Source organism: Equus caballus, chromosome 5 (genome assembly GCF_041296265.1).
Source record: "Equus caballus isolate H_3958 breed thoroughbred chromosome 5, TB-T2T, whole genome shotgun sequence".
Taxonomy (NCBI): Eukaryota; Metazoa; Chordata; class Mammalia; order Perissodactyla; family Equidae; genus Equus; species Equus caballus.
In genome coordinates, this window is record NC_091688.1 from 80,136,490 (window position 1) to 80,155,808 (window position 19,319).

Sequence of the window (19,319 nt, forward strand, 5' to 3'; positions counted from 1 at the left end):
TGTACGGTCAGCGGCAGGGCATCCTCACCATTTTGCTTTTGTGCTATGATTTTGGCTCTGGTTCTTTTTGCTTTCTGACTAACTTTGTGCTTGATTGTTTCCCAGGCTTGATTCTGCACCCTTTTCAGTGATAGTACAGATGCACAACATTCTTTCAATAATGTCTGCTTAACCCCAGAGTTAGTATTTGTTGTCTCCATCTATGAACCTGCTATACTGCCCCAGTCTTTAGAAGAGTCTTTAAAACCTCCTCTTGCAAGAATCTTTACCAACTTCTATTCCAAATGGACAAATCAATTCACATTTCTGAGTATATGCATATCTAAATATTTATGCATCCAATTTTGTCTTATTTTTTAATTTTTATAAATATTTTGGTCTACCTCATAGAATCATGAGCACCTCAAGGTTAGAAGGAACTTTGAAATTATTTAAATACCTACATGAAACATGAATTCCCGATTCCCTTTAACAACATTCCTGCCAAGTGGTTGACAATCTATATCTGAGCAGTTTTATTAATAAGAAAATCACTTCTCCCTTCTCAAATTTCATTCAATCTTTGGACAGAGTTTTGGGAAAGATAAGAAATCTTCTCCTGCTTGTCCCAGTTCTAACACTTATGGCTACTCCCAATAAGCTTTCTGTTTTATTTAAGTCTTCCAGATATTTGAGGACCAATATTGTGGACAATTTTTCTCTCCCCCTACCTTCCCCAATACTTCTCATCATTAGGCGAAACTGTTCCCCAGAAAGGAACTTTTCCGTTCTCTGGTCACTTTCTTCTGAGCGAGTTCCAGTTTCTCCATATCCTTGTTAAATAAGTCTCTTCATAGTTCTGAGGGCAGTGTTCCTCGCCCATTCAAAGGTTTCATGCTCATCATTATGCTCTGAGGATGCTCAGCTACTTCTTACTATTAGACTTCTGAGACAACTAGGCCAAAGATATCCTTCTACTCTGGCATAAATTACTTTCAGGATAAGGCTTTTCATGTGCTCTAAGAATCCTCCCTCATTCAAGATAGGATGTGTCTGACACTCACACCTAATCTCTCTTTCAGACACCGTCAAGAAGTCAATAAACTTGGTGTCAAAAGTACCAACGGTCTTAGGTTGCATTATATTAAACCAGAAAAAAACATTAACCTGCTCATACATTTAAATAATTTATGGCCAGCTAACAATTTAATCAGCTCTGACTTTCAAAAGTTCATGTAGTGATTTAACTGTATAACAACTTAGTGGAACCAATGCCTTTCGAAATAATCACATATACTTTTGATTGTAGATTTAACAATGGAAAAAATATAATCAAAATATTAATATTAATCAACTGCACAATTAAATGACACTAATGATAAATCTCCGGACCTGTAGTTTTCAAGATATGTCACCAGACCAGCAGCATCAGCTTCACCTGGGACTTTTTAGAAGTGCAAATTCTCAGATCCTGTACCAGCCCTAATAAACCCTGGAAATGGGGCTCAGCAATCTGCCTTTTAACAAGTCCTTCAGGTAATTCTGATGTACACTGCTAATCCAGATCAATCCTAAAGGCGTTTTGAAACTTTATAATCTTTTAAGACCTGAAGACTCCTCATTTATCTTAGAATGGGCTCTATCCTTTTATATATGAGTAAAGTCTTCAGAGTTCTACAAATCAGCATAAATTTTGCTCTCATTCTCCAACTTTCTGGTATTTCTCCAACAATCCATGGATTTTGAAGATGACGTTTGGAGATTAACATGTTTATTAGCCTACACCATGCTCATAGCTATATGTAACATGAAATATAAATTACAAAAAGTCTAGGAGATAATACATTTTTGCGTGGAGAAGAAGAAAATAGTTCCCATGCTCAAACAGAGGAAGATCACTTTCATCTTTGGCACACCTGATTTCTGACAGGTTTCTTTTCTTTTTCCCATATGGACATTACCATCACTTTCTTGCCCTTTCAGTTAGCATAAATTTTTACTTTTTCCTCCTCCCTCACATTTTAACCTAGGAAGCTACTCATCTATTTTGTTTTTTGTTTTGTTAAGTTTTCCTTAACTTGGCTTTACTGTTGCAAATTATGGTTCATTTTTAAAGCATGGATGCTGGAAAAAGCTTCTAAGAAGACCTAGTGTTGCATTATAGAACCAGGCCTTTCATTTTGAATTGTCTTTCTAGACATGCATATAGATTTCAAGTCTCTCTTACTGCATCACAAAAAAGATTTATGAATAATTCATGATCCCAGTATTTTTAACAAAAAGTTCTTCTCCTGTGACAGATTTGGAAAGCTGAAAAGTTTTACAGAACTTTCTAAGTACTTAAGACCTCCCCAAAATGAAAAGTAAGCTCTGTCATAACTAATTAATTAGTTTAAAATACTTCAACTGTGATGTTTATGTAAAAAACGGAGAAAAAGAATAAAGAGAACATTTGTTGAGCAACTACTATGTGCCAGGATCTGTGCCAAATGCTTACATATTTTTTCATAAAATCTCCATTACAACTTGTAAGTTAGATAAGAAACTGATGCTCAGTGTTTTGGTAATTTGTTCACGATCACATATCTAATAAGTGGTGGTCAGCCCAGGCTCAGAAGATGCTTACTATGATTTAAGTCCATTTTCTTTATCTACGTTATACACTGCAACAGCAGATACTCAAAAGACTGGCTGAATAAAGGGAAGAACGGATTTACTTACATTGTTGTTGGTCACAGCAAAGTACTGCAAATTACTTAGATACTGGATTTCTTCTGGAATGAAGGTCAGGTGGTTATAGCTTAGATCCAAATAGTGTAGTTTGGTGCATAGGAAAAGCTGCAGCGGCAGATTCTCAATATTATTATGGTCCAAAGAGAGCTGCTCTAGATTAGATAATGCCCCAATTTGGGCAGGAATATAAGCAATGTTATTGTGCCACAACTTTAAGCAGGAAAGATTCTGAAGATGCTGAAAGCTAATGATCTCTTCCACAGTTTTAAGATTATTTTCTTTTAGGTCTAACTCATGCAAATTGTTCAGGCTAAAAATGGAGTGTGGAATGCGTTCCAGGTCGCAGCTGATCAGCTCTAGGCTTTTCAGATTGACCATCTTTTTCAAGTTGTTCAACACAACCAGTTTGCTCCCCTCATTATCGAGGGACAACTTCTGCAGTGAAGGCAGGAGGTCTGTAATGACTTGCGGGATCCGGGAGAGGCTGCTCTTCAAGTAGAGGGTCCTCAGGTTTTTTAAGTCCTGAAATCCCTCCACTTGCATGGTACTCAACTGCTCAGGCAGAACACAGCCTGACAGATAAAGTTCCTTGAGATTCTTCAGGTGAAATACCCAGCGCGGAATTTTCCCCATTTCAGTAAATTTTAGGCGGAGGATTTTTAAATTCTCCTCTAGGAAGGCTAGTGCAGGATGGTCTACCACCAGAGACGAATGGTACACATGAAGCTCCTTGAGGTTGACCAGCTGGGAGACTGTGGAGGGCAGCTTGACCTCAGGGATAAGCTCCAGGCTTAGCACTTCAATTTCAGTTAGCTCAAAGACATTGTCTGGAAGACCGTTTAACATAAAAAGATGCAGTTCTACCTTGTCCTGGGAATTCCTCACAAGCTTACTTTTCAGTTTCTCAACCGTCCATTCGTTATTGAGGTTGATCTGTTTCAGTTTGTTCTCACTGACCTCCGAGAGGAATATGGAGAAGCGTTTAGAATAAAGAGGATCATACTGATCAGCCAGATGGAGGATGAAGGCGAAGTCATTCTTGACATCAGGAATATCGCTGTAGTTGCTTTTTTCTCTCAACGCCTCAAAGGAATATTGCTTCAGGGAACTCCTCAGCATCCACCACAAGCTGTAGGAGGAGGTGAGGCCATAAAGTATAACCAAAATGACATAAAACGAAGCCAGGACCTTAAATATTTCTGCCAAGGAGTAGACACACTGGTAGCGCTTATATCCTGTAAAAGCCTGCACGTCAACTGAACAGTCAATTTCAAGAGTGACGTAGGTTAAAAAATACGGAACGTAAGTTATGATGAGGACAAACAAAATGACTTTGACTATAATCTGCTTCAGATACACTCTATAAATGATGTCCTTCTGCTCCACGTGCATGCGGAACCTTTTCACTTTTTCAAAGATGGCTTTGGCCTGTTCGCCCTCCTTCTTGTCCAGGACGCTGGAAGTTGGGCTTTCTATGCCAGCTGACTCCAAGCCAGGCTGCGGGTAGGGCAACGACTGCTTGTTGGAGTCAACATCGGCTGAACACCCTGAGGAGGAAAGCAAAACCTTGGACTTGGAGAGTGTCAGGGGCCTCACAGACTGCTCGGCCACCGTTTCTGACAGGGCGCGGGTGGTCCACGGAGAGTCGAAGCACTTGTGAAGGATGGCCACAAAATGTTCCAGCCTGGAGCTGGTACTGGGGTAGTGAAGCCAGAAGTTGCTGCAGGCTGCAAAGATGAGCGTGTGCAAGAGCACCAGGTAGGGGAAAAACTTTGCGAACCAGTGGAGCTGTTTCTCGTAACAGACGGCGTCGATATAAGAGTACTGCTGGCGGTGGAGGTCATTCTGGATTCTGACAGGCAGCGGAAGCGGTGTCCTAGGATCAGAGGACGTGTTCACGCTGGCTTTCAGGATGTCCCAAGGCACGGCGCAGTGATTGTCGAATTCCACCTTACACGGAAGACAGCACAGAACCCTGCTCTGCGTCAGCTGGAGCGCTCCGGCCAGCACAGCCACCAGCAGCATGATCAGGGTGATGTAATACCAGAAGACGTCCCACCATGGCTTGAGGATGTGATAAGATGACTGGGCATCTGCTAAACATTTTAGCTCTGTTAGCGTAATCATGACTTTTCCTTGTTGGAGTACAGAAACTGGAAGAGGAAAATAAAAGCAAAACCACTGAAGCAAGTACCCCAAATGAGCAATAACTCTAATGCTTGTACATGCATGGTCTCCCAAGGAAGACTTAGCTCGGGGGCCCAAACCTGGCAGGTGGGGCTGATCAAGGGGATAGAAGTCTTCTGGTTCATTTATTCAGCCTTAAAGAAGTCAACTGTTCAAAAATTTCCTAATTAGTAAAATCTAGACCATGTATAAGAGGGCACAGAGTAAGAAAGATAAAAAAAAATATTTGGATCTAATAACATATCTGGTAACAAAAAAATCAAAGCAGCGTGGTCATCTTTTGCTGGTACTCCAGCTCTAACCCATGACCAGTGGCATCTCTTGCACCTTCTTGAGCCTGAAGTCTTATCATCTTTCCTGGGTCTCAGGTTCTCTCTCTAGATATCCTAGTACAGGTAGCACCCCCCAAGGAAGCCTTTTTTGTTCTCACTAGTTCTCCCTCGAGGGACTGGTATCCTGCCTTGAACCCTAGAATCCCATTACAGAGGCTTCCTGTTAATAAGTGTCTTCTCTTTTGCTGGTCAGCCCCAGTACATTCCTGACCATCTGACCCTGAACTCCGTACCTTCATACTCTCCCACTTGTTGGGGTATCCCATGATGCCTGATTTTAACTGCTGGACTGGAGCACCACTTTCTGCCTGCATCCTTCTCTGGGCATCAATCATATTATATGGATTCAACTAGTTCTTGGGACCTGCAGGCTTGATTACATGACACCTCAGGGCTCCCTTCCTTTATTTTCAGTGGGTCTATTTCTAACTCTCAACTCCTCCCATTCTGCTTCACCCCACTGCAGTTGACCATAATTGTGTGTGGAGACAAGACAAAAACCAAAAATAAGATGATCAGATGAGACAAAGAGAAAATCCCGGACTTAGACCCCCAAATACCATCAACATGATGGAAGGGGGGATGGCAGAAAACAGTGCTGGATGAACACGTGAAAACTACCTAGAGATTTTAGTTGACGTGAATATATACGTTTATCTAATTGTGTGATAGCTATTATGTTAAATACAGCTAGAATATGACTATAATCTGTGGCCATATTAATAGACGAACCTAGATAGAGAGGCAACAGTCCTTTTGTGCCTGCCTAGTGAGATCACACCTGGAGCCCAACGCTCAGTCACAGGTTAAAAACTAAGTGGGCAACAAAATAATCAGGAGTTACTGTTTGTCTGCAAACCATTACCTATGGAGGAACACAGGTAATTGATGATAGTCAACTGAGATAAAAGATGACTAGGAGAACCTGAGAATTCAATCTTACATTTTTGTGTGACTTCTTGGATGAAAGAATAAGTGGATTTGTTCCAGAGGCAGAACTAGGTGGGTGAACATTTTAGAAATTCATATTTTGATTCAATTTGCGGTAGACCATCCACAAAATTGGCCACTCTGTAACACAGTTCAGCCCTTCTTCCTACCAGGGTTGAGATGAATAAGATGTCAGGGATGTTGAAAAGGAATTCTTAGTAATGGACAAAGAGTATGAACCAAATCATCTCTAAGGGCTTTTCCAGCTCAAAGTTTATGACTTTATATGTCCTCTCAAAGGTCCTGAGAGTTAATTCATTTAAGATATGCAACTGAAATGGCAGAAGAATGTAAACACAAATGGCTTTAACAATGATAAGAGTATCTGGCAGAGAGTGAACATCTACTCAACAAAGAACAAGTCAACTGTCACAAAAATAATGTGCTTTAAATATTTACACTTACTATAATGAAAAAAATGATTCCAATAAGTAGATTATGCTTCAATCAGGAGGCCTACACCTTTTGAAATTTCTTAGACACACCATCTCTGTGTTGGTCTTCATTCTACGAGAAAGCATAGGCATCTTGAAATAGCTGCAATCATTTAAACAAACAAAAATTGGAGATCCTGTCTTCAGAGACCCTCTCCATGATAAGATATGATATGACAAATAGATTTTTGTAGATCAGTTCACTTTTCACACTGGGGTACATTCTGGCAAAGCTAATATACAGGACCCCATCCATGTTAGAACTCACTCCCCAAACTCCCTCAAATAACAGAAAAATTTCTATGGAAATTTAGATGTAACGTATTTTAAAATCCTGTCTCTACAACACTTAGATGAACACTTAGCTTTCTGCAAGCAGTCTACATATGCTAATTTCTCTCATTTAATTCTCATACACAGTTGGTCTTATTTACATTTCTCAGATGGCCTGTCAAACCGTGTAATTTCTGCACCCTAATTTAAAACCACACATCTATTCAAATAAGGCTCAGTGCTCTTAAAATTTAGCCTACTTATTTCATTAGAAATAGTCACAAGTTAATCACTTTTTAAGAGAGTTCAGAAATATGACTGAAAATCTCTGAAATTAGGGCATCATTAAATGCAGCCACGCTTTTTATTAGTTTTTTTTCTTTACCTTGTAGGTTAATAAAAGCCATTCTTAACATCTACTTCGAATAATCAATTGCAATAGTTTAAATCACATACATATCGACCAGTTGGAAATGAGAGAACATTCTAAAACATACAAAACATTTTTAAATTGGGTCTGAAAAGTTTTTAGTGCCTATGTAACTTCTAAAAAGTTGCAAGGAAGGTTTATATATTTGCCCTGAAGATATAATCCTTTTTTGGTTTATTCAGTACTTGAAATCCAGCTCAGAGTACTGACCCCAAATTGTATTCAAGATATTTTCAGTGATAATGTTGTGACCTTGTCATTTTCAAAGATCAACAAGTTGGGCATGTTTGAAATCTACTTTGGATTTACCAATCCATGTGCAAAGCCTGCTTTATAATTACTAACCCGGATCAAGTTATTTTGCAGGCCAGAAAGCACAGTTAGTGTGTCTGACAACCCAGCTGTATGCTAATTCACACCTAGCAACTCAGGAGTATGAGTTCCTCAGTCACATTTCATTTTTAAAAGGCTTACAACATCTGATACACAACTGCATTTATGTGTAGCAAGCAGGATAAAGACATTTGATGCATGAAACATTTTACATATTCTTCCATTACATTGCATCTGTAATGTGCCAGAAAAGAATTTATTACATAATTTCCAGAATGCTACTCAGCCATTGGGATACTTCTTGTATACAATAGTTTTCTTTAAATATTGCAAATATGTTTTCTACTTTAAACACAGTATTTCTATGAAAGAAGAGAGACACAAACCTCCAACTATAGCAATATTTAAAATAATCCTAATGAGAAACTATGATAACTAAGCTCTTAGAGAACCATAACTAACTACAGGTTCACCCAATTTATTCAAACTGAAAATTATTTGTAAAGAACTTTTCCTGTTTGCCTTCTTAAGAATTATAAGCTTTCCCTCTAACCACCTAGTTCAGATTTCCTTTGATGAGTTCCTTGTCAATAAGAGAGCAAATAAAAATCTATTATTAATAATCTAACATCTGTTTTCCTACTTTCAAAACACTTTCACTTACATTAATTTGTTTCATACTTACAACAAGCCATTGGGATAAATATTCTTCTTCTTCACATTTTATAAACATGGAAAATAAGGCAGGCCCAAAGAAGTTACCTTCAAGCAGGAAATAGTTATAACTAGAACCTGGGTCCTCAGACTCAAATCTCAAGCCTTGTCTACACCAGACCACACTGTCTCACTCAATCCAATTAACTATGTCAGTCTCCATTCTCTCAAAAGCTAAAGAAGCTGATTATTTAACTCTCTTCCCCAACTGCAATGGACTGAATGTTGGTGTTCCCCCAAAATACAGAGGTTGAAATGCAACTCCCACCGTGATAGCGTTAGGAGGCGAAGCCTTTGGGAAGTAATTAGATCATGAGGGGAAAGCCCTCGTGAATGGGATTAGTGCCCTGATAAAAGCGACCCGAGAGAGCTCCCTCATCCCCTTCCACATGTGAGGACACAGCAAGAAGATGAACTAGGAAGTGAGCTCTCATCAGACACTGAATGAGCCTTGATCTTGGACTTCCCAGCCTGGAGAACTGTGAGAAATAAATGTTTATTAAGTCACTCAGTCTATGGCAATTTGTTATAACTGCCTGAATGAACTAAGACATCAACTTACCCCAACGTCTGCATTATAACTGGGTTCTATGCTAATCTTTTGAAAAACAAGGATGCAAATGTACAGTTTTCTGCAATGTCTCCAGTTACATATTAAATAACCTACATTCTCAGCTAAACATTTTTCTACTAAACGTTTTCCACTGAACTAAGACTTAATATATAAATACATAGCATCTGGATTTAAGGGTGTATGAAAAGTCCCGAGCATTCCCATATATTAAATGATGTTAATTTTTCTAATCAAAGTGTTTAACTGGAGAACCGGAGCATAGCTACCCTTTGTCATTAGAAAATTTAATATTGTTTGTGTGTCTAGGAAATTTTTTCCAGACCACATTTTTGCAAACAATGAAGACTCAATCCAAATCAGATCTCTATTTCTCATATACAAATGTACTAAATCTGTTCAAAGAAACAATGTTAACAGTAAAGGATTTTATGGTCTTAATCTCATTCCTTTAGCTTTTCAACTTCATTAAAAAATCATAAAAGCTTTTCGAAGCACATGAATTCATTTGACAATCTCACCCCAAAGTCTCTAAGACTGGAACAACACCACTCAGGCATCTGTACTTCCCACTAGGCCTTATTTTACTTTGAAAGCATTTCCCAAATAACCAATGAAAAAACAAACAAATGATGATCAGATGGTACTTAGAGTCATTATACGCTAAGAACTGGACAGAACTTCAAAGATCCCTGCCTCTGACCCCAGGCAGGGATGGAGCCAAACAACTCAAGACAGGGTTTCTCTACACTACTCACACTGAAAATTGACTTAAAAATCACCTGACAGCCCTTCAAAATGTTTAATATTACTTCTCATAAAGATGTTTCTTGGGTCTAACATATATCGAACTGAAATTTAAATTCACCTCTTTGAGTTCTCTCTCAGGGAATCAATGCATCAGCATCCCTGATTAATTTGCTCCTTTTCTTTCTACTAAATAACCCCTTGAACCACTCTTCAGAGATGTGATGACAAGCATTTAGCATGTCTCAGGTGCCTAAATGATCACCAGCAAGACACCTGGTTTGCCAGTTTATATCCCTTACCAAATGTCTCAGATCGTGTCAGTACAGCGACTTTCACATAACAAACACCCTCCGCAAATTTCATCGCAGTTTTGAGACCTAGAAGGGAACTAAGATTTATCAAGTAAAATGCGTCTCTTTAATGTGCATAAACATCACCAGAGAGCTTATTAAAACATAAAGCGAGGGGCCGGCCCCTGGCGCAGTGGGTTAAGTTCGAACGTTCCACTTTGGCAGCCCGGGGTTCACCAGTTCGGATCCTGGGTGCGGACATGGCACCGCTTGTCAAGCCATGCTGTGGCAGGCGTCCCACATATAAAGTAGAGGAAGATGGGCATGGATGTTAGCTCAGGGCCAGTCTTCCTCAGCAAAAAGAGAAGAATTGGCAGATGTTAGCTCAGGGCTAATCTTCCTCAAAAAAAAAAAAAAGAAAGAAAGAAACCCAAAGTGATAGGTGCCACCCTCAGAGTTTCTGATTCATTAGGTCTGAAGTAGGTCCCCAAAATGTTCATTTCTAACAAAAGTCCGAGTTAATGTTGATGCTGCTTGTGCAGAGGCCACTTTTTGGGAATCACAAATCTAGGACAGTGGTTCTTAATTTTGGCTTTACATTAGAACCAATTTTTTTTTTTTTTTTTAAAAAGAAACATAAACCCAGGCCCAGGCCCATGCCCACAGAGCAATTCAGTTGATCCAGGTGAGGCCAGAATTTTTCTTTTTCCAACTTCCCAGGAGAGAAGGTGCAGAAGATAGATTGGCAAAAAAATATCTGGGAAAAGTGACTACCTTTTAAGCCTTCTTGGAAGTATCACTGGATGTCTAGAGTGCTCGCCACCTCCACTGACTACAAAGCAACCGCCACCATCTCCACGTGGACCCCTTCGAGATGGAGGCATGTGAGGCAGTAGGACAGTGAGTCACTGAGCTACGCACAGAGACTTGCAGGATGGACTGAGGAGAAGAGATCAGACACAAGTGGGCCAGTGGAAAGGCTATTTCAATCATGGCGGCCAGAAATAATAAGGGAAAATTTTAACGCATTTGAAAAGAATGCAAAGAATGAAATAGCACTAAATGAAAATTCACACCGCTTAGCAACATCAGATAGAGTCCATGGAGAAGCAGGAGTCAAATGGATTCAGATGTTGATCCTCTGCTATTAAAATAACTTCCACAGTTTCTAGCAAATGGTGCACAACAAATATTTGTACAAGGAATAACTGAATGTACAAAAATGCAGAAGGCAAAAAAAAGACGTTTAGATGTTTTGGCAGAGTGATCTAAGGTGATAGAGCCTTTCCCAGGGGAGGTTACAACTCGGCAGCATGTAGATGGGAAGAATTTTGGCTAACTATTCTGCACATTTCAAACCTTAAAGGCTTAAAAAAATATGGTTTTATTTCTCATGATTTTTTGGATGGTTCTTTTACTTCATGGTGTTGGCTGGCACAAAGATGGTTGGAAGGTCCAAAATGTCCTCATTTATCAGGCAGGTTGTTGGTGCTGACTGCTGGCTGGTAACTTCCTGTAAGACTTCTTGAGGCTGTTTGAGTGTCCTCATATAGCATGGGTGGCTGGCTTCTAAGATGGTGCATTTTGGGCACAGAAGTGAAAACTGCAGATCTTTTATGGCAGAGCCCTCAAAGCTACACAGTGTCACGTCCATCACATGCTATCAATCAAGGAAGTCATGCAGCCAGCCCAGATTCAAGGGGAGGGGGAGCAAATGCTACTTCTCAATGGGAGTAGAGGAAAAGAACGTGCAGCCATGTTTAATCCTCTATGGTCTACTCTGTGTCCAACAACAATTTACATTCCACCTGCATGCAAAGCACACTCACCCTCTCCCAAGACCTCCAAAAGTTTCATCCCACTACGGCATCAAATTCAGGACCCAGTCACCTAAATCAGGCCCAGGATGCTTAGAAGGCTTTCCATCTAGCAGAGAAGATCTAGGAGGCACTGCCTTATGTCTTTTTGAAGTCTTAATACAGGGTCTTACAGCTGTGTTTTGGCTTTTATTTTAACATTGAGATCAAATTTTACTGACGGTAGTCCTCCAGATCTGATCTTTTGACCTGAGGCCATCTCTCACTTTGAGTACCTTTTGCTGGGTAGAGAAGCTGGGAGTGAGAAGTGGTTTTATTTATGACCCTAGAAAATTCTGGATTGGAAATACTTCCTCCAAAGTCTATTTAAAATCGGAACAGTTTTTATTTAATTCATCTTTCTCTTCTAATACTTTGATCATAGGTGGTTAAAAAAAGAAGTCAATTGGGGCCAGCTCGGTGGTGCAGTGGTTAAGTTTGTATGTTCCGCTTCAGAGGCCTAGGGTTTGCTGGTTCTGATCCCGGGTGCAGACCTATGCACCACTTCTCAAGCCATGCTGTGGCAGGCATCCCACATAAAAAGTAGAGGAAGATGGGAATGGATGTTAGCTCAGGGCCAGTCTTCCTCAGCAAAAAGGAGGAGGATTGGGCAGACATTAGCTTAGGGCTAATCTTCCTCAAAAACAAAAGAAGTCAATCAGCATTCCATCATTCTGTTGGAAAATCTCCTTAGCTAGATCCACAAACTCATTAGGTTCATTTTCTATCTACCATGTTACTGCAGGTGTCAGCCTCATCAATTTTTTTGTCAATATAAAACAAGGGTACCATTTTATATCCTCCAATAGCAACTTCTTCACTGCCCATCCAGTCATATTAATAATCTTCTTACTACCCTTCAGGCCTTTACTGCCACTGGGTCCCAAAGTCAATGCCAAATGTTTTGTTATGGCAGCCCCTCACTTCTAGGTACAAATTTTTGTTTTGGTTCTTTACTGCTATGTAACAAACCATCCCAAAACTTAGCAGCTAAAATAACCATTTATCATTTTTCATGGTTCTGTGGGATAATGAGGCAGTTCTGTTTCACATGGTGTTGGCTAGAATGTTGAAATGGCTGGAAGATCCAAAATGCCTTAATCACAGGGCTGGCACTTGGGCTGGCTGCTGGCATGGAGCTCAGCTTGGGCTAATGACCAGGGGCCTGCCACTCCTCCATATGGCTTTGAGGCTTCCTCACAGCAAGGTGGCTAAGTTCTAAGAAGGTACATTTGAACCACACAAAAAGTAGAAACTACAAATCTCTTTAAGGTCCAGCCTTAGAAATTACTCCATACCATTCACGCCACATTTGATTGGCCAAAAAAGACAACAGGGCCAGTCCAGATTCAAATGGAAGGGGAACAGACTCCATCTTTTGATGGGAAGAATCATAAAGTATTTGCAGCCATCTTTAATCCCCCACAGGAAGTCATGAGCATTTAAGTAGTTGATAGTGCCATAGGTATGAATTAATTCTTTGAATGAATTTAGTGAGCAAAGAATAGAATCTTTCTCCCTTACATAACGTATCAGATGAGGAAGGGCTTTCAGAGAAGGAAGAGTAAAGGGGGATAGAGAAGCAGGGTGAGTGAGGTAAAGAGAAACACAGTATTTCTGAAGGACAGAAATCAAAGAGTTTCAAGGAAAGAGTCTGACATCATACTCAAATAACAGAGAAAGCAAAGGAGAACAGAAATGTGTAACTACCATTCTGTCGCTTCTTACCCAAACCTGTAGAGTGGTAATGGGTCTGTGAAACAATCATAAATAATGTTCTAAATATTAGGAAAATTATCCCAATCATCTGAAGCCCCAGGAGAAAGTTACAATTGAATACAACAATTAAAATCACGGGAACAATTCTAGAAATCCTAATTAAATCTGAGTTGTTCTGAACTTTAAGGAACGTTCCTTCACTTTTCCTTGTTTCTGAGAGTTCTAGACTATATCATGTGTCTAATTTAGATACTAATTCTCTTTTCAGGAAAAGACTTCTCAATTCTTTAATGCTTTTAGTAAGCTAACAAATTATCTAGAATATGTTTAAAATAAAAGAAGTTGCAACCCCATTATTATAATATTAACACTAAAGCATAAGCCATCAGTGGCTGCCTAATTTTGAGAGAGAATGTGTAAACAGAAGGCAACCTTAAACCCTTCTCCACCATCTTCTCCATCACACCTTTACTGTTCATAAAAATGTTTTCCTGACCCCCTCCCACCACCCCACAGTAAGCAAGCCATAAAGCAGAGCCAAACTCAGTTTCTATGCAGTCTCTCATGAATCACATGTGGTCTCCTTTTCAAATGACTGGCTAATGGCAAAGACCATCACTCTATTTGTTTCTCCTAATTCTTCCCTAGGTGAATTGGTAGCAGTGATTCTGGCCACCTAACCTAATCAATAATAGGCCTTCCTCATAACATAAAAAACAACATGAAGTCACAAATACAATCTAGAATATTTCTATGTTATAATTTTTTAAAACTATAAATCAAAATGAGATTTTTTTTAGCTCTGGGACAGACAAACCAGTGTACTCTAGAAATACTTAAAAATATGATTAAGCCATTAGTCTTAACCCTTTCTCTAAAGTTAACATTTATCTGAACTCCACTATGAGGGCTAGGACTACAAAGGCATACCAAGGAAATATGAGGCCTGTCTCAGCTTTCACAGGATTTACAATCCTATTGTGGAGAGAAGACATACATAGTTGGAAGTTAGCACCAACACGTCAACTGTCACTTCAGTGCCAAACGAGTGGGATGATGGCTAAACCTAATAAGTACTACATTTGGTTCTATGCAAGCAAAATACCCAAAGGGAATGAGCGAAATATTACTGAACAGCAGCACTTGCCAAAGAGAGGTCAGGATTTTAGTCTGTTCATGAAACAGATATCTAGAATGCCTACTATGTGCCAGGTAGGGTTCTACATGTTAGGGAAATATAAGTATGCAAGATAGACAAGTTCCCTGCTCCCAGGAACCTTACTGGGTAGTAATGGAAGAGAGATAATAACCAGTTATACAAAGACAATAAAATCAGAAACACTATGAAGAACATAAAGCTACTGTAGATTCGATGGTGAGGGAAGGCCTGTTTAGAGGGACTACCATTAGAATGAAGATATAAATGGAACCAGCCATGTGAGGATCTTGGGAAACATCATTCCAGGCAGAAAGAGTAAGAAGCTTAGGATGTGTGAGGATCAGAAAGGAGGCCACTTGGCTGGAATGTCAGAAGCCTGGGGAAAGTAGAAGAGTGACAGAGGACCGGTAGCCAAGATAAAGAATTTGGATAATAAATGGTCCAGGAATGATGGAAAAACCACTGAGGGGTCATAAGTAGGGGGGTAGCTGATCTGTTACTAGCTTTTAAAAATTATAGTCAATTCAATGAATCAGCAGAGAAATGTAGATATCCTCAAGAAGTCAAAGGATCTACACCTTCATCTATAAAAAAGAAGGGTGTTCAGAATACAGCAGGGAACAGACCGACTATAGGTTCAGAGCTGGGTGACACAATTTAAGACATATGTTGTATTCACAACACTAGAGAGTCATGCTACTTAATAGTGTACAAATTAATCATTCATTATGTCCAAGTCAAAAGCTCCGCCACAGAGCTAACTTAAGCTTAATCGTCCACAACTATAAAAGAAGAATGATGTTTGCAGGAAGCAACAGAGTATAGAGTTTGTTTATTTCTGACTTACCTACTCTAGGAAACCACGGCCATCTTTTACTTATGGAGACATGGCAAACCAATTCTATGCATTCAAATGCTACCTTAAACAAAAATCAGAAAAATAGACAGGGGGTCACGGAGTCTAAGTTTCTCATAGACATTTCTTATATTCCTTAGATCTTTAAAGTTAAAAAAAAAATGACAAGTATCAAACATACACACATATATAATTTCCTACATACAAAACCAACAAAGGACAGGAAGATGAAATATACACAAATTTAACTTTCTGTTTATTAACTGGTTTAAAAACATTGAAAGGATTTTACTCAAAACATCTGTCAGAATAGTAATCTCTTTTTACATACTAAGTATTCAAGTATTTCTTCGCCCCGAGCTGCCAATGTAATAGTAATTATCTTTACCATGTGTTCACAATTCAGAATGTTAATCTTACCCTATGAATGCTGGTCAACCGGAAACTCTGCAATTAGTTTCTATTTGAAAAATTCCTAAAGAGAAATCATAAACATATTGTTATATTTTCTGCATCGCAGGACTGCAAGACAATTTCTCCACTTACGTGGTTCTAAAATTTCCGACATCTATAATAATTTTATGAAACATACAAAAGATACTTTTTTAAAAGTGAGTGTTGTTAAAGAGATCATCTTCTGACCTCTCACAAAAGGTGTTAACTAAAACCCAGGGAAAGAAACAAATCACTGTCACAGTTACATGCTTAATCTCATCACCATGGTAATTTACTAGGCATAAAATATGAACATTAAGATTTCAATGATGAGTAAGATCAGCATTATATCTGAGGCACCACTCATTTTATAAATAAAAGATAGAAAAACCCATTGAAAATATCTACACTTCTTACAGAAAATGGGGGCACAAGGGGAAAATGACTTAATATTTGGGATAATTTTCTCCTTTCATCCCCCCCCATGCCCACCCGGCTGGCTTGTTAGTTTTACACAATTGTGCCATTGTAAAATTCAATGGCACGATACTGAGATCTCCTTTTGCCTCATCGTTTTTATCATAGGCTCTCTCGATGTTGTTTAGTTTTAGTTTCTCTAAACATCTCTTCTGATGGAAGCATAATAGTTCATACACGGATATGTCATAGCGTACAAAATCATTTCCCTATTGAATCGTAAATTTTCCCTTTTCATTACTAATACTGCTGTAAACACCTCTGTGCTCTGCTCATACGGTTTCCTTTCCATAGACTTCCAAAAATGAGAGAAATGGGTCAAAGAGCATGAACATTTTAAGTCTTCTGATATATGAACATCAAATTATTTCCCAAGGGGGGTTATATTCATTTTCTTTCCCATAAACAATATATGAGTAGCACCTTGACCGGATGTGAAAATCATCATTAAACAAAAGTCTTTGCTAACTCCATATATGAAAAATGATCCTATGTTGCCTTGTTTTGCATTTCTTTCTTTGAGTTGGCTGAATGCTTTCCAACATGTTTTATTAACGAGTTTCATTCCTCTTTCCTATTTAACATTTACCTAAACCAAAGGAATATTTTGCTGAGAAGATATAAATGTAGAACTTAAGGAAAGGTCTCTCATAATGACAGGTTGTCATCTCAGAGTGAAGCCACTGCTGTCAAATAAAAAAACAACAAAATGTAGCTCAGTTTCTTTTTCTAGGCTAAAACCAAATCTCTCAAGCTAATAACAGAAACCATCGCAAAAGTTATCGCCTTTCTTCTACCCCAGCAGCAAACAAAAGTACAAGTTGGAAGAATGAATTGTGACATAATAGCAACACTTCTTAGAATAAATAGTGCATATTAGGCAGGATAAAAACAGGACAGGACGGTCAGAGTCATTCTGACAGACCCAGCGGCTGAGTCTGCGGCAGTGGATTCTCCAGCTCACTATGCTAATGAGTGTTAGAAAACTGGCATTATCTAGCCCCTCAAAAACATTTTCTCCCCCCAGTGGCAGAACACAAGACATGTGTATTTTCACTTAAAAAGTCAATTCCAAGATAACCTAAAAAAAAGGTCTTCTGGAAGATTTGGAGATGTCAGGCATAACACAGAGAATTCCCTTTCTCAAATCAGAGCTCCTTTCAGAAGGTTCCCTCCCAGTGAGGAATTTATAAGGGAAAACTCCCAAGTGACTGGGGATTAAGGAACAATAGGGGGCAATCAGCTTTCTGATAGAAAAATAAAAGGTCTCAAGGCTTTTAGGGAGCTCTTATTTCCTTTTGGTTAGCAGAGATAGTAGATTGACAAAACAAACTCCTGAGTAGTAAAGCAAAGAACTACTGTAAAATTTTGGAATCTGAGAATGTCTTTCCATTTGGGTGAATTTGTCTTTTAGAGATAGCTAACTAAATCTTCAGAGTTTTCTTTTAAGATTTAGCAAGCAGTCAGAACGTCGGCGTAGTCACTTGATCTCATTTTGCAGGTCAGATACAGCAAGATCACTACCAGATCACATCCATCTTGTCTTGTGCAATTCTGTAAGTTTAAGGCTTTAGGTTACGTAAAATTAAAGCATCCTATTTCATCAATTTGAAAAGTTCAAACTCTGAATACCAGAGGTTCTTAAAAGAGTGACATGTCACTTCACCATCTGTCACACCCCAAGATCATCTCCATGGCCACCCTGACCTCCCCAGGCTGAATTCACTGCTCTTCCATCTGTATTCCTAGAACACTTTACTAACAGTTCTCTTGAACTGTTTTACAGTATATAATAAGCTATTGCCTCAAGTTCCCTGAGGGCTAGGGCAGTATCTTATTCATCTTTATCCCTGGGATTTATCCCAGTGTCTCTTTCCAGGGCTAGATTAAGAGCTTGGATATTATGGCAGCTTCCAGGTACTGATTCATCAATAGCGTCTATCAGAACTTTTCTCAGGGAGAGCACAGAAAGTAGGTGGAGGGGAAGATAAGGAGTCTGATTGCTATTTTTCTTCTGGTCAGCTGAGATCCTGGGGGCTGGCAGAAGGGGGAAGTGGAGGGCCTCTGGCTACCCTCCTCCCTTGCATCGAGTGCTTGGCTTCTCCTCTTAAAAAAGTTGTAAACAAGTATTTAAAGAGTATCAGTCTGAAGTGATATCAAATCCTTAGCCTACCCAGAGTAACAAGTCATAAGCCCACCTAGAGTGCCCCCATGTCTCATTCCTGCCCCTGTCTGCACCATAAATATTTAGTAAATAATTACTGAGTGAACAGATAATACAAGATCAGGTTTCACCACTCAGTTAGGAACCAGAGGTATGCAGGAGGAGGCCTGGCTCTCTGAAAAATCTGTGAACACTGTTGGTGCCCTCCAATGATGAGTCTGGAAGGGTGACAAAGCAAAGCAGTGGGGACAGAGCCTCAGGCATTTTCATCACCCCATGACAGGTGCAGAGATTCAGAAGCAGAGGCTAAGCCTTCACCTTTCAGGAAGAAAGGAGAAAAATTCATGCTTGCCAACTCACCCACCAAACATGACATCTCACAAATCTGAATGGAGAAGTGCTGTCAAATTCAGCATGACTGGCTGCATTATAATGACGGTGAGTCATTTTGAATCAGTGATGGATCACTGGATAAATGCCACAGCATTCCTAAGTGACCTTAATATTTTATCAAATTATGATTTCACAATTCTTCTTTTGTACAAGTTAACAGTATAATGAAACAGAAATAATGCCGGGACCAGTGGAAGTATCAAGGTATCACCCAAATAAGGATGGTGTGTATCAAGTCCTGTCC

General features: G+C 39.3%; 1 protein-coding gene across 8 annotated transcripts in view; it reads right to left on the reverse strand.

The window, feature by feature from the left end:
• Positions 1 to 19,319, reverse strand: part of LRRC8B (leucine rich repeat containing 8 VRAC subunit B) — a 66,303-nt gene that overhangs the window by 8,671 nt on the left and 38,313 nt on the right. For 3 of the 8 annotated variants that reach the window (XM_023641697.2, XM_023641700.2, XM_023641696.2), the window contains 3 exons: positions 16,027 to 16,081; positions 6,627 to 6,728; positions 2,701 to 4,865 (listed from right to left, as the gene is read on the reverse strand). In XM_023641697.2, coding sequence (XP_023497465.2) covers positions 2,701 to 4,839 — 2,139 coding nt within the window. In that variant the 5' untranslated portion in view covers positions 4,840 to 4,865; positions 6,627 to 6,728; positions 16,027 to 16,081. Of the gene's footprint in view, positions 1 to 2,700; positions 4,866 to 6,626; positions 6,729 to 15,597; positions 15,671 to 16,026; positions 16,082 to 19,319 lie in introns of all 8 variants that reach the window. The other 5 variants (XM_070267338.1, XM_070267340.1, XM_070267339.1 and 2 more) reach the window with 3 other exon arrangements.